Source organism: Ursus maritimus, unplaced genomic scaffold (genome assembly GCF_017311325.1).
Source record: "Ursus maritimus isolate PB19 unplaced genomic scaffold, ASM1731132v1 scaffold_3, whole genome shotgun sequence".
Taxonomy (NCBI): domain Eukaryota; kingdom Metazoa; phylum Chordata; class Mammalia; order Carnivora; family Ursidae; genus Ursus; species Ursus maritimus.
This window is the reverse complement of record NW_024425563.1, coordinates 17,360,593-17,376,169: the sequence shown is the minus strand read 5'-3', so window position 1 is coordinate 17,376,169 and position 15,577 is coordinate 17,360,593. Positions and strand designations below refer to the sequence as shown.

General features: G+C 49.1%; 1 protein-coding gene across 1 annotated transcript in view; it reads right to left on the bottom strand.

Annotated features, from left to right (window-relative positions):
- Window positions 1-15,577, bottom strand: part of SLC13A4 (solute carrier family 13 member 4) — a 40,335-nt gene that overhangs the window by 1,996 nt on the left and 22,762 nt on the right. Inside the window, exons 7-15 of the mRNA XM_040644538.1 lie at window positions 15,216-15,293; window positions 13,062-13,246; window positions 9,594-9,713; window positions 8,506-8,607; window positions 7,021-7,122; window positions 6,201-6,298; window positions 5,864-5,988; window positions 3,053-3,214; window positions 1,686-1,823 (exon numbers count right to left, since the gene is read on the bottom strand). Coding sequence (XP_040500472.1) covers window positions 1,686-1,823; window positions 3,053-3,214; window positions 5,864-5,988; window positions 6,201-6,298; window positions 7,021-7,122; window positions 8,506-8,607; window positions 9,594-9,713; window positions 13,062-13,246; window positions 15,216-15,293 — 1,110 coding nt within the window. The remainder of the gene's footprint in view (window positions 1-1,685; window positions 1,824-3,052; window positions 3,215-5,863; window positions 5,989-6,200; window positions 6,299-7,020; window positions 7,123-8,505; window positions 8,608-9,593; window positions 9,714-13,061; window positions 13,247-15,215; window positions 15,294-15,577) is intronic.

Here is a 15,577-nt window from a genome sequence, read left to right as displayed (position 1 = left end):
CCACTGTACGAAGCCTTTGCCACTGTTAACTGTTTTTTCCTTCCCAAAGCAACAGCTTATGGAAGGTAGTGTGCCTTGGGTTCACCTGGAGAACCAGGTCAGCTGCCTCTGCTCAGCCCTTCCATGGGAGGGTGACACAGACATGCTAGCTTTGCTGCTTTCTGCTGAGGGAATGTCACCTCCATGACCCTGAACCCTCCCATTGCTGCCATGGAAGTGACACAGGCTGAGGGGGGTGTGAGGGAGGATGGCTGGCAGAGCCAGGGCCAGATGGAAAAATGTACAGTAAGGGTAGCTGGCAGCCTACCAGGGAGGAAGCAAGCACACCGCTGTGACCACCGCAGGTCCACTAGCTGGCATGAAGTTGGGAAATCTGTGAGGGAACATGAATGCTAGGAAATTGTTCCAAGCAAGTGACTAGATGTGTTGTTTCTCTGCTTTCTGGCCAGAGCCCTGGACTTATTAATCATCTTGCCCCCTGGGCTTGGGCGTGAGCTGCCCAGGTCCCCTAGCCAGAGGAGGCATGTTCTAACGGGGCTGAATTGAAGTCGTTTAGAGCTGAAAGGAAGCAGAGCATGTAGTTGGAACCTCCGTCTTCTGCAGGTGAGGAAATGGAGGTCTCAGGTCAGTGCCTGGGCTGGGAATAGAACCTACGACTGGCTCACCTCTTGTCATCTGGTGCCTTTGAAAGGCACTGTCACTGATCACTTGATTCCAGAAAAGATGACGGGGAAAGGGGGTGAATGGTGGGGGTACCCAGGAGAGGAAGTAGGGGACAGGAGAGTTGGGACTGAGCTCAACTCTCTCGAGCAGATAGGGTGGTGCGGTAAGAGATGAGGGGGAGGGGAGGGGCGATGGCTGTGCCCTCCCTTCCCTGAAGTATTACAGAGGACCTGTATGAGCAGTTTGGATGGTACAAAGGATCTGAATATCTGCTACTGGCCTGAAGCTCTCCCTTTCCTCCATTTGGTATTTACAGGGCTGCTGAGTACGAGTTTGGACTATACTGAACTAGAATGTGTGAGACCCTCAGCAAGGGGGACAGCCCTATCTCATCCCAGCCCCAGTAATCAGGAGTTGTTTTCATCTTTCCCCCAACCCCCAGCGGCCTGGATATCCAGGAGCACAGCAGTGAGTATAGGTTGAGGGGTTGAGGGTAAATAGGCCCAACACGACAATCTGACCAGATGTCTCCCCAGAGCCATCTTGTGGGAGTCCAGCTGAGAACTAAGAAATGAGATGTGGGTGCTTCATTTTGCCATTGTTGCCTCAGGGGTTCTGGCATTGGGGAGAGTTCAACGGGAGGGTCCTGTCCCATCAGACCTTTCACCCTAGGCTCCTACAGTTTCTCCTACTTCGCTTCTGTGAGTAAACCAGTGGCTTTTGTGGTGAACATCCCCACTGGTCCAGTGAAGAAACAGGCAGAGCCTTGTGCCGCCTCACCCTGGGTTGCATCTCGTGTCTGTTCCAGCTTTCTCTGCCTGGATAAGGGTGGGAGAGCACATTCTTGCTATTCTTGGTGCTTGTGGACCGGCTGAAGGCCTTTTTGCCAGCACCATTTTTCGACCACACTAGACTGGGTGTTGACAGACCACAGACACTGCTGCAAAATGATAAACTTCAGGAGAAGGCTGTGGAGCCACTCGTCCCTGTCCATCGGCAGGAAGCGGGCACCCATGACTCACCATGTCTTTGATCTGGCAGTGCCCGTAGCTGAAGACGATGGCGTTGGGGGGATTGCCCACGGGCAGCATCACTGCAAAGGAGATGCACATGGTGACTGGGATCAGAGTGTAGAGTGGATTAATGTGCAGCGTTTCAGACTAGGAGAAGAGAGAATTCACAGAAACGTCAGCGCTGAGATGCGGCTTGCACTTCTTGGGCTTAAAATCACAAACATGCTTTAAGTGGTGGCTTGGTGGTGGCCAACCTTGGCTGGTGGGGGCAGTTAAATCACTACCCTCGAGGGCATACAGTGCTGGGCAACCTGGGTGGGCTCGTGCTGCTCACTTACTTCCGGTGGAAACGTGGGCTCTGAGTTCCTTCCTAGAAGGGATGTCTCATTTCTTGGTGCTGGTCTAATTTTATCCTTTAGCCGAGAGATTCATTCTTCAAACTCAAATCTCATGAGTAAGCTGCTTGGGTTGAGGTAGGGATCCCTCATCCTTGGGGTGCAGAACTAAGGTGTTTTTCTAGGTGCTGCTTGCTTTGTATGGGATTTGAAACCCATGGCCTTACCCTCAGTGTTGCCGAGTTTTAGCTAAGTGCACTCCCATGCTCACACAAATGAGATGATGGAGGGAGCAGGTGGAAGGCGACATCTGAGCAAAGAGCAAAGATAGTGGCTGGGGGTAGTTTGGGGTTAAAGAGAGCAGAAGGGTATCAATTTGTTGGGGATGGAGGCTTCATTTGATAGGTTCCAGCTCACTAATGGGACAGACGCAGCATTGTGTCTGGTGCGTTACCTTGGGGGTTGCTTAGCCGGGCTGAGATCTGGGAGTTGCTCCCCTCCCCTCATTCATGAATAAGAAATTGTTCTGAGACCATGGGATGAGGCTGGCATTGCCTCAGTTCTCAGACCCCCACCCCTGGACAGAGAAACTGGGGGGAGGTGGTGATGACAGAGCTGTGGTCTTGGTCTTTACAGCTGAGGGTACTTCTGGGAGCATTTTGCCCCCATTTTCTGTAGTTATTCCTCTGGCCCTACTCTTAGATCTTAGGAGAGAAAGAAATGATGATTGTGAGTAATTGGAATCCTAGGGTTTTAAGGATATTCTCTGCATTCTTGTTTCCATTCAGGCTGCCTCTAAACTAATCCTAGTCTTTCGGAAAAGGGTTTCTAGAACCCTTGCTACAATTTTATCTATCTATCTATCTATCTATCTATCTATCTATCTATCTATCTATCAAATTTGAAACCATTTCCCAACTAGCGCTGGAGCACCGATCCGTGATGTCTGTGGCAATGACCAGAGGAGAGAGGACAGCTGGGGAACTGCTCCCTGGGCCCAAGGCAGCTCCTCCTGACATCTGGGCGCCCTGCCCTACTCACCAGGCTGCATAGGATGGGCAGGAAGATGGTGATGGTGGCTGGGTTGCTCACAAACTCGGTGACGATGGACACCAGGATGCATGCCAACAGGGTGACAGCCCACGGTGGGAGGCCACTCAGAGACAACATCTGGTGCCCAATCCACGTGGAGAGGCCAGAGCTCTGCAGGGAGACGGGTGACACAGTAAGAAGAGAGGAGGAAGAGCACATTCCCCATGGAATTCTTAGACTCCAGAAGGTCAGGGATGTTGGGGGGTTGGAAGGAACCACTAGGAGTCATCTAATTTGGCGTCCTATTTTCAGGCAGACTGGACCCAGAGGCATTACTGATTTGATGATAAGATCATTTTTACAGCCCAGAAAATTCTTTATGATTGTATAACGTTCAGTCTCGGGGTTTCCTGGGCACTCGTCACAGCGCATGGAGAGCCACCCATCCTAATGGCTGTGATTCTTCTCAGGATTTTGCCATGATGGCTTGGCAGGGGCTGGAGATCTTTGGGGCAACGGGCCCTTCGATCTCATTACTCTCTCCAGCCTCTGACATTCTCACTCTGTGCATCCAGTCAACAGTGATTTTGACACAGATTCCCCAGTGTAATCCTTAATTCTACTTTTGAAATCTAGCTCTCTTATCACCTGTGAAAAGGGGAAATTATCAACATCTTTGGATAGTAGCCTTTCCTGTGGTTTGTGGGGAGTCAGTGGGCAGGGCTGAACACTAGAAGCTTTACATAGAGGGATTCCCAGTCTAGCCACACTCATTGGGAGGGTGCCACCAGGCTGGCCCACCAAGCTAGTCATGGCCGTCCGGCCTGTTTCAGGTCCAGTCTCCTCATGGCTGACATCAGGATCTACGATCCACCAGTGTTTTTTCACGACACAAGATTTGAAGGTATGGTGCCACTCTCGAACCTTTTCCATTAGCAAAATTTATATAGATCTACTTCAATAAATGAATATTATTACCCACTTGGAATAACTTCTTTGGTTGGAAGCTGTTCCTTTGCCAATGGTGGAGATTCCCTCCCTCCCTTAGAAAATAAAGGACACCGCTGAGTTTTTGTACTATAAACCCAGGTTGCCATATGCATTCTCCTGCCCTCCCTCCCTCCTCCTCTCTCTTCTATGGCTGATGTGCTCTGACTTTTCCTGAGCCGAAGGCATACGCCCAACTGACTGAGCCACCCAGGCATCTCCTGGGAGCGCTTTCTTTTCTCTTTTTGCTCCATGGCCTGTGAACTGCAAATCCAACATGTGGGGACTACAGCAATTTGTGGCTGGAACAGGGCTTTGAGGCCTACAGGAACTCTGTGATTGTTACCTCTTATAGCACATTACACCTTATCCACTGGACAAAGGGGAGGAAGAGCAGTTAGCTCAGTGGGAACAGTACTTCTTACAAAGAAATGGCATTCCACTGATCACATGATCCAGACTGTACTCAAAAGTAAAGTGAAAAAATTTAATAGCAATTTTTTCCAGAAGCTATTTTATACTGTAATTTGAAATAAATCGAGAAATTAGATTTCCAAGTTAGAAAAGCACAACAAAGGAAGTCTTACTTTTTTTTTTAACCTCGATACAAAAACATTTTACATTGGATTTTCCTCATGTCAAGACTGAATTATTTCAAACTCGGTAGGAATCACCTATATCATACTTGAATTATATTATTAAAATTAGTAGAGTCAATAGATTTTACAGAAATATCACCTATGCTATCTGTAATACATAGAAAATTTTGGTTAAAAAAAATCGGGCTAAAACTAACAACTGACATTCAATTAAGAGGTATGATATTTTGAACTTGGAATTAGAAATAACAGCACATATACAGGATTGGCTGCAAGACGGGACATTTAATAGTGGCTAACAATTAAAAGAATGAGAGTTTCAGTTGGCTGCAATTTCAATATAAATGTTGACATGAGTGCCAATGAAGCCTTATAAAAGCTCCCATAAAAATACAGATTGGTGCTTGGATCAGAGGTGAGAGATGGGGCTTGGGTAATACGACTACTTTACTCTGCAGTAGACTGACCACCTCTGGACTACATTTGAATAAGTCCAAGGGCAAAGTGTAGTGAGTCCCGAGGAGAGAGACCAGCGTGGTAAGGAGTCACTGCTTCTTGAAGAATGGTTGAAGGATCTAGGGAGTTTTAGTTGAGGGGGAGGAAGATGATCTAAGGGGATCTAATAACTTTTTATGACTTTAATAATTATTACCTAGGATGGGGTTCCAGAGGACAGAGCCAGAGTCAACTGGAAGACATACAGAAGATCTGAGCTAAGAGTAAAGAGCAATTCTCTGTTCCCCGCTCAGGGAGTGCCCTGTCACTGGTGCTGTCCAAGCCCAGGGGTGTCTAAAGCCCAGATTTAGAACACATTCTCCAAAGGGGCTCAATATATGCGTATGGACTGACTGAGGCACAGTTTGCTCTGTGTAGATGTAGGGTGTGTCTGGACCCTTTAGAGACACATTTCTTACCACCACTGTCAAATGCCCAGAGGAGATGGCTATAAAATCCAATAAATTTGTGCCTGTGGCTGTATGGGCCGGGCAGTGAGGTGGGAGTGCCCATGTGCTGTGACTCCCTGGCACAGCTGATCTGTAAGTCTGTTCTCAGCAGCACTAGCCTAGAAGCTCGGGGCAGGACGGGGTATCCACGCCTGGCTGTACTGGTCCGTGGGGTGAACGTTCACCTCTCCCTCAGCACCTTTGAATCTTCCCCCCAGCATCAAAATGATTCATTAGGTAAAGCTGCTTAAAAACTCTTTGGCCCAAGAAGAACAGGATTCAAGAGTTACCTTGCTGCCAGAAGCCAGGGCATAGCCTCCCCCCACCAGAATGACAATCTCCCAGGGCATGGTCTTCTGGAAGTCCTTCCATGTGATGATGGGCTCTGTCCCCAGCGAGGGCTCCTGGTTCTGCCCTGGATCACAGGTAGACAGAGGAAGAGCCAGATGAAACCTTAATGGGTGGGGGTTGTGGAGACAGGGGCCTAATGGGCGAACCGATGATTTGGAAGGCTGCTCTGCTCTCGTGGGGGGACTCAGAAGGCCTTGGGAAGGCTCTTCTGAAAATTCTGACTGGGGTATGATTGACCAGAGCCAGCCCTGACTTCTTCCCTTGAACTTCTCTCACCGTCACTCTTCTTCCCAAAGCAGGGCTTCTTTGCTGGGATCAGGAAGAGGAGGAAGCCGAGGAACACAGAGACCGTAGCATCGGTGCGGTAGCCCTTCCTAGCAAAGAGACAAGCAGGGCTGGAGGCGGAGGGTCAGCAGGGGGAGGGGACCATGATGTCTCGGGACAGTCTGTCTGAACACAGTGCCTCTTTTTAGGACCCAGTCTAGTGGGTGGTCAGCCTTCCTTCCTGCAGCTGCTGCCGTGCTGTCCAGCGGTGGATTGAGTAGGCGAGGGTTGAAGTCTGAAGGCTGGGTCTGGTGAGGGTAGGCATCTTAGTGTGGCAGGAGTTACTTCGATAAAGGAGACTCGAAAAGGATGAGTCTCTTTCCTGCAAAGGTCACACCTCCGTGTGTGTCTTTGCTCCTCTGAGAAGCTGAGCTGAGAGAGGTGTGGCCCCAGCCTTCAGGGGTCCTGCAGGGACGGCCCTGGGGCCTCTACCTGCCTCTGCCTGCCAAGGCCTCGGCCACCCCCTCAGGCTCTCACAGCTGGCATTTGATCTTTATGCCTCAGAGCCACCTGCGAGAAAACTGAGGTTCCAAGAGCTTAAGTAACAAGATCAAGGTCACATGGCTGGTCGGGGCAGCACCAGCTCCCAACCCCAGACTCAGATGCCACACACTGTCCATACCGGCTTCCCTAAGAAGGGGGCACTTTCAAGGGGACGGAGTGCTTCCTGGGCTCACGGCTGCCTCTACGAGTCGAGGAGGGACACTGGTGGGAACTGCCTGAAGGGTGTGTGTCAGGGGGTTATTAGTAAGGAGGAGACAGTACCACTTACTTTTCAAAGAAAGAATCCCATCCAGGAACAAAGCCAGGCTCCCGGGTGAACCACAGCACGGTCATCAGGATGAAGAAAAACCCAGTTACCATTTCAGGGTAGCTATAAAATACAACAGGAAAAGCTGCTCCAGGAACTGGGAGGTTTCTGTTTGCTTTTTCACTTCGCATGGGGTGCGCCTGTGTTCAGAGCCCCCATCCCGGGGACAAAACAGTGGCTGCCCCGCCGCTCTGAGCCGCTGAGCAGAAGTGGGAAGAGGGCTGAGAAGATGCCAGACAACGTGACGTCACCCGCATCTGCTAGAGAAGCCGAGGTGGGAAGGGTTGACGTGGAACAGCAGCCTACGTTTACGCAGTGCAGAGTAGGGCCTCCAGGGAGAATGCAGTGGAAAAGGCCCTCACACTCGGCTGGTGGGGGTAGGAGTGGCTACAACATTTTGGAGGGAATCTGATGACGTCAGGGGCCTCAGATTCGGTCCTTCCTTCCATGTAAGGAAATAACTAGAAATGCACAGTGATATGTTCTCTATTTAAAAACTAAACATTAAAAGTGGAAACAATCTACACTCCGTGATATTCCACGATGTCAAATACATTTTGGTATAACTGTAGGTTCGTATGAGATGCATCTAATAATCATGTTTGCGCTGCAGAGCTGATGGCCTGGGAATATAATGACAGTCTAATGCTAAGTGAAAAAAAGACAAGATATAAAACTATGTTCAGTTTGGACTGAATTTTAGCAAAAATACATATAATTTTGCAAGAAAAAAGCATGGAAGGAAGAGTACATTATGGTAACAGTTGTTAACAGTTAACACTGAATAAATAGAAGTCAATTTTAGTTTTTTTCTTTATATTCTCCTGTATTTTCTTAATGTTCTACAATGAATGGGTATTCCTTTTATAAATTAAAACATTTTAAAATACTGCTTATACCGGGATCCTTTTGCCCAAAGCTGTACCTGCCTATTGCCATAAAAGGAGAAAAATGGCACTAAATAGGCTGTGGGGTCACTGGGGAAAGCTGATAATGGCTGAGGGGGTGGTGATTCCTCCGGCCTTCTGTCTTCAAGTCTGTATTTGATGATGCCTGATGCCCCCCAGCTCCCCAGGAGTGGCCATGGGAGCGGCGGTGGCCCATTCAGAGCAGCAAGGGGTGCTGACTGTACGGGGAATTGGGCCTGTCCCAAGGGGGTGGCTGTGCTGTCTCACGCTTCTTTCCCTGGCCGCCCCAGCTGTGCCATCCACCCCCACACGGCGGCTATACCTTGGACTTGGAACATGGCAAAGGGGAAGGGCGGCCACCTGGAATCTGGACTAGCCGGACTTGGGCATTCAGAAGCATCTGTAAAGGCCTGGATTCGTAGTTGTGGAAAATTCCCCAGCTCAGGGGGCTGTGGGGAACAAGGCTGCTTGCGTGCTCACTTCACCTGCTATGCTTTCTATCTGGGGGAAGGAGAGAGGGTGAAGGGCTGAATTTTACCTAATGGCTCCCAGCTTTTCATATTCCTCTTGGATTCTCTTCTCTGACACCTCTTCCCTTTTGGTCTTCTTCTTCTTGCTCAGGGAGCAGGTCTCTCTAAAACTGAGAAGGAAGAAGGAGCAGAAGAATAAAGGAAACGTGCTTCTGAGGCCCAGGGAAGTCAAGGATTGAGCAAATGCTCAACTGTTGGCTTGCTGTGATCACTAGTCGCCTCTTCTCTCCAAGCCCAGCTCTCCTACGACAAAATTTTATCTGCCAGGTTTCACAGCCTCCCCTCAGCCTCTCCCTGAGGCTTCCGGGTATGTCCATGTGGGTATACCTCTGGTGTATCGACATGAAGTATCATGTCTTACAGACTTGTGCGAGTGTGTTTATGTGGGGTAGTTTCTACATTCTGGAGGTACAGAAATATACAGCTATCACTGATTTGATAGTAGCTTCTGAGTTATTAAAAAAAAAAAAAAGCAACTCAGAGAACATTCCCTGAGCAATGGGAATCTTGGGTCCCATGGACCAATAGCAAAACATTATATATATCTTCCCTTTATGTGTTTGAGGCTGATCGAAATATGGTTATGAAGAAAGGCTTGCTAGGCAGATTAATATCAGAAATAATATTGCAAGAGGAATGTCTTACTTATGACTTGGAGAAGTACATGAATTGTTAGTTCCTGCAACTACTATGTATGAATTACTCGTGTCTATCAAATTAAGCCTAAGGAAACTTCTACTTGGAGTCACATTTCTTCAGAAGTTAGTTCAAATTATTCTGTATGCTTTGAGAGAAATGAAACTACAGTAACCACCCTCCCCTTCAGACTTTTTATAAATGCCGGTTCCTTTAACCAGTGAGTTGGAATTAAGAACATTCCATTGCAGAGCTCATAGTGAAGTGCCGAGGCCATGCGTGTTTAGAGTGGCTAGACCAGAGGATGCCTGACTCCCCGTCTTGTCCAGTGGCTTCTCCTCACGCATCCTCTGTGGTTACTCGGCAGCTCGGCCTTGGATGGCGCTCCCCGGGCCTCCCGCCATGACTTTGGATGGACAGGAGAGCCTCGCTACCTCGCCGGCGGGGCCCTGGGACTCACTTGCAGCCCAGGAACAGCCAGTGCATCCAGAACCAGCTGACCACCAGCATGAGGAGGGAGATGGGGAAGCTGAAGAGGAACCAGGTGCCGAAGTTGACCACCTCTGCAGCGGGGTACTGGCTGCGGGGGAAAGAACCAGGTCAGTGATGAGAAAAGGCTGGACTCCCACGTCGTTCCTGGGGGTGATAAGCTAAATGCTCCCTAAGAAGACAGACATCAGAGCTAATGGTAACGACGTGGTAGGTAACACATTATCTAGAACTCACGTATCTCCCAGCTGCAACTGTACAGGGCCCAGCCAAGCAGCATGAAGTGAGCTAGAAAGGGCACCTAAGCAACCAGACTTGATACCACTGAAGTATATACACTTTGCACTCAGGAGAAACACTCGGGAGCTGTTTTGCTCTTGATCTATGTAAAGAGTCAGAACTAAGTTTAACTCATCTGGTTTTCAGGACAACGGAGAATGGAAAGGGCAGTCTGGTAAACTTGATTTATAAAGTCCTTGAAGGAATGTGAGTTTTGATGGGGGATACAAGGCACCAATTCTGGAGAAGTTTGGACTTTTGAGTGTCGTGAAGGTTCCAGGTATTAATAGTGCCCCTAGGAGAGCCATGACTTGGAATCTCCAAATCTTATATCAACAACCACTGCTGTCCTAGGGTCTCAGGAAGGTTACCCGGAGGACTCTTCATTCATCAGGAAGAGCTGTGGCCCCCAGCCCAGGTGTTGTTTCCTGAGGAGCCATGATGGGCCACATGTGAGTCATGACTTTAGCCTAGACAACACCTGTGTTCCTTTCCTCTTGGTTCTTCTCCCACCTCTAAGGTGGGAGGAGACTGCCCCTCTTTTCACACTAGGCACTGCATGGAAAAAGAGAAAGACAAAGAGCAGAATCCCCCCCAGAGAGAATGCAGTGGAAACACAGGTTGTAAGAGTGTTTCATCTTCTCTGTCATCACAGGGACATCCACTTCTTTGCACTGTGGCCTGGTCAGGGACGTACCTTTACCATCCATGTGCTTCTTGGGAAATTGTGACAGCTTGTGCCTTCCCTAAGGGCCAGAGTGGGTCATTGATGGGGGGATGGGGTGGAAAGAAGGGCTTTTGGAACTAGAAGGCTACCAGGGGGTGTAAGTCTGGCCTGTAGTGGACTAACAGGAATGAAGTCTGTTGCGTCTTCTCTTCTCTGTACATAGAAATCTAGGCCCTGTTCCTGGACCCAGGAAAGGGAATGGGTTTTTAGAATAGATTAAATAGACTTTTGTGGATACATGTGGGAGCCTATTCCCATCTATAGCACTTTATAAAGTGTAACAACTAATTTGTAGATTTTTGAAACACAGCCAGAATGAACTCATGGTGGTCTGTTCACCAATGCCAAGAAAAAGCATGGCAGCACTTTCAGACTAGGGGCAACCCAGGGAGTGCACCTTTCTTTCATAGGATCCCTGTTGTCCATGTATGCCACAGTGATGACTCAATGTACCAGGACACAACCCAGGAAGGAGACTAAGAGAATATGAATTAGCCCAACCACAAAGTGAATCAGAAATTAGAGAGTAGAAATTCAGAGTCTGGACAGAGTAATATGGTGTGAGGACTCTGTGACACTCAGATCCTGGGGACTTGGGTCTTAACCTTTCATTGGTCTGTCCTCCCCTCCCCTCCCCTCCCTCCCTCCCTCCCTCCCTTCTCTTCTCCTTTCCTCCCTCCCCGCTTCTTCCTTCCCTTCCTTCCTTCCTTGCTTCCTTCCTTTTCCTCCTAAAATGAAAAGTGTGTTTCTTCTCTTGTCTGTGATCAGTTTCTCTGCTCTCTGCTCTAGAGCCCTTCTTGTGTTCTCAGGGACATCACTCTATCAATCATCCCCTCTCTCCCAAATCTTTAATTTTCCTTTCACCTGGAGGTCCCTATAGACATTTAAATGTCTTCCATCTTAAAAACCCCTCTTGACACCACTCGACTCTCCATTATCATCCCATACCTGTCCTTATCACGGACAACTCTCTGTCTACTCACCGCCAGCTTACTCCTCAACTCACTGCAATTTGGCTTCACTTTTCAATCACTTGACCAAATTGCTCTTGCCTAGGTCACCAGTAACCTCCATGTCACCAAATCAAATGGACACATTTTTATCCTTCTTTTGCTTAGTCATTCAGCCACTTTAAACAGTATGGCCCACTCCTTCCTCCTTGAATACTTTCTTCCCTTGGATAGAAGGACACCAGATTTTCCTCTTCCCTGTGTGATACCTACTATTCTCTCATTTACAGCCTACTTTAAATATTTGAGCTTAATATGTATGGCCCCTGCTCTACTTACTCTATATATTCTCCCTGAGTGATTGATCTCCTTCACTCTCCTGGCTTCAGTTGCCGTATGCATCCCACCAGGACCCACTACCATCTAATTTGTGGGCCCCAGTACAAAATGCAAATGTGGGGTTGCTTGTTCAAAAATTATTAAGAATTTCCAGATGGTGAGAGCAGAGCATCAAGCGAAGTGTGGGGCCCTTCTGAGCACGGTGGTCAGTGCGATTGTTCAGGTTGTGTGCTCATGAAGTCAGTTCTGAAGGCCCCTGTCTCTAAATCTATGCCTTTAGCTTAAAAATTCCTCTTGAGATTCAGAGCTGTGTATCCGTCTGGCCATCTCAACCTCTACGTCAACATTTCCTTATTTTTCTGCTCATTTAGGGCAAGGGCAACTCTGTTCCCCCAGCTGCAGAGGCCATGAGTCTGACAATCAGACTTGGCCTTTCGCTCTCTCAGACTCTTTCTAATCCTGCCGAGGCTGGTCAAGTCTACCTCTGCCTCTCTCTCAAATCTGACCGTTTCTCCTCACCACTGCCTGGGTTAGCAGGCCACCGCCAGCCCTCTTCTGGGCATCTGCGGTGGTGTCCAAAGTTGTCTTCCTGCTGCCTCCTTTCTCTTTTCCATTTTTTTTCAGTCGGAATCAGCTTTCAAAACTATAAACCTGAGCATCTCACTCCCGCCTAAAATTCTTCAAAGGCTTCTCATGGCCTTTCGGATGAAGTCCAAGGTCCCTCACGGGCCTCAAGAAGCCCTTCATGATCTGCACGTCCACCTCCCTGGCCTCCCATTGCCCTCCACCATTCTCCTTTATGTGCTCTGCTCCCTCGCCTCGGAGTCCTCCCACTCGCTGTTGTCTTGGTCTGGAAAACCTCCCTTCATCCAGTGCAGGCCCCCTGTGCTTCCAGTGTGGCTTCCATAGCTCCGTCCTTGGGGAGGTGTGTCCTCCCCGTGGACTGGGTGGCCCCCCGTGGGCTCTCCCAGCAGAACCCCGCCCTTCTCCAGCCACACTGAACTGTCGTGCTCCATCGTCTCTTTTCCCTCTTGGTACAGAAACTGTTCTAGTTCCCTTTTCTGCCCTGTCCTTAGCACCTCATTCTGCTCCTGACACGTAGTGGGTGGTGAGTAGATATCTGTCGGCCAGGTGAGTTACTTACTTGTTGAAGTGTTCCAAGAAAATCAGGCTGGTGGACGTGCCAATGATGGTGGTCAGGCCCCCAATGGTAGCGGCATAAGATATGCTCAGAGAGAGGCACTTGCAGACCATCTGGTCATGCTGGGACTTGTACTTTCTGTTGAGCTCCTGGTTCCTGGGGCCGGGGATTAGGACCAGCGGCTTTTCCTAGCAGAGAAAAACCAGTGAATCTTTCCATCCCAGCATGGGCTGTCCGGGCCACAAAGCATGAAGACGGGCACCATGGTGCCGTGGAAAGGTTTTATGCTTGAGTGTCAGAAAGACAAACCCCAATCCTGGTTCTACCGTTTACCAATGTGGGCAGCCCCTCTGAGCTGCGTGTTCTTCTGCAAAATGGAGAAAATCCTATTTTCTCCACCCGATTGTTGTGAAGAGTCATTGAAGTAATGTATGTAAAGCACTTAGAGCACTTCCTGGCGTTTGACAAATGGTAAGCTAGTATTACTTTTGTTGTTAGTCACAGCACGTTCTGTTTTCATTTGAACTCCACCAAAACTGGCTGCTCTCTGCCTTGCGCCTTGCGTGTGAATGACACATGGAAGATGGCGGTTCTCTCTGGAGTTGGAGTGATGGTCCTGACCGGGAGGTGTCTGAGAAAGAAGCCTGGGGTTGCCGAGGGAGTCTAGTGTGTGATTCTCTCCTCACTCTTGTCTGCTTCTTGCCTCTTGGTTTTGCCTCCCCACTTTCTCCCTCCCCTTGCATATAAGGCTAGCCTTTGGTGCTCCTCTCACACCCTCCTTGGCCCACATAGTGGCCTTTCAAGGTCTGAGGTTGCTGACCTCTGGCCTCCAGTGTAGATAAAGCAGCAAGTGGAGCACCTGGGTGGCTCAGTCAGTTAAGCTTCCGACTCTTGTTTCGATCAGGTTGTGACCTCAGGGTCGTTGGATCGAGCCCTGTGTCAGGCTCCCAGCTCAGCACGGAACCTGATTAAGACTCTCTCTCCCTCTTCCTTTGCCCCTTCCCACTGCACACGCTCTCTTTCTCTCTCTCTCAAATAAATAAATAAATCCTTTTAAAAAAGAATAATAATAATAAGAAGAAACAAGTACCCTCTGCCCCTCTAGGCCTGGTCTCGCCTCACTGAGTCTTCATGAGACCAGGAGCCACCTGGTGCAAACGTCAGCAGGCCAGTCCCTGGGAAAACCACGGGGAAGAGGCCACCTTGCCTCCTTTCTCAAAGCCCTTAACCAGTGCCCCACCTCATCGGAGGGCCCAAGTCAGTCTGGACCCTTGCAAGCCTTCCTAAGAAATTCATTATCAGAGCTGTAAGAGGCCTCATAGATTCTCTGGTCCAGTGGTTTCCCATGATCCTTTCTTCTCGTGAAAATTTTCATGGACCTCCAATATGTAAAACATAACGTAGCATTTAATCAGCATACGTCTGTTTTATAACTGAAAGTAGACACGTGTGGTCAGGGAGACTTGGATTTGAATCGAGATGCTCCTCTCACTACTGGCTCTGAGGCCGTGGGCACATGATGTTGTCTCTTTGCCTCATCTGCAGAAATGGGGTTCTGCTACCTCCCTGAGCCAAGACTAGGGAGAAAGTACTCAGCACACTGTGCTTGGTACCTACTGAGGGTTTCAGAAATGGTGGCAGTTATTTATGCTGATGATGGATGTTAAATATTCAAGATTATTTGGATGGACACAAAAATTTGAAATCAAGGGTTACAAGTGATAGCTGCGATTTTAGGCCAGCTTCAAGATCTATCTTGTTTCCACATTTCGTCCCAGTGGAATAGCAAGTAGCAGGAAAATACTCATTCGCACAAAAAGAGCAGTTTTCGTACAATCTCCGAATACTCAAATACAATATTTGCATTGTCCCCAAAGCACCTTTGAGAAAAAAATCTGAACACCTCTGATCTAGTCCAACCCCCTGCTTTTATAGTTGAAGATAAAACCAGGGGCTCTGATGGTAGAATGACTTGCAAAATCAAGAGTGAGTTAGACGTTTGACCTCCATGGCACACGCAGGCCAGGCATGTCTGTGGACTGAGTGCCTGGTGACAGCACACTGGCCTGATGCCCTCATAACCTCAAGACCAGTGCCCCTTGGGAATCTCAAGGCCTTTTATGTAGGAAACAGGGTCAAGGGGGTGAGTTCCATTACCTGGGACCGGTGTTGCTTCTTGCCCTGGGGATTTGCTGTTTTGACCGGGCTGGTGACCGTGGGCACACCATTCACGTTCTGTGGGGACAAAGACCACCCCACTGTCAGGAAGAGGAGGTGGGGGGCCTCGAGGGGTGCTGCGTAATTGCCCCATGGTGACTCACGCCTCAGCAGTGTGGCCATCGGGGACCAGAAGCCACGGAGAGCATGCAGTGGGGAGACACCCCACCGTGCCTCCAAGACACAGAGTCCCATCCAGCGGGTGCCAAGCAGTCCATTTGCAGAGACTTCTGAAACTTGGCAGAACATGGCTCTGTCCTTGTAGGACAGCTTTCTGCAACTTCATTAGCTAATGAAGAATC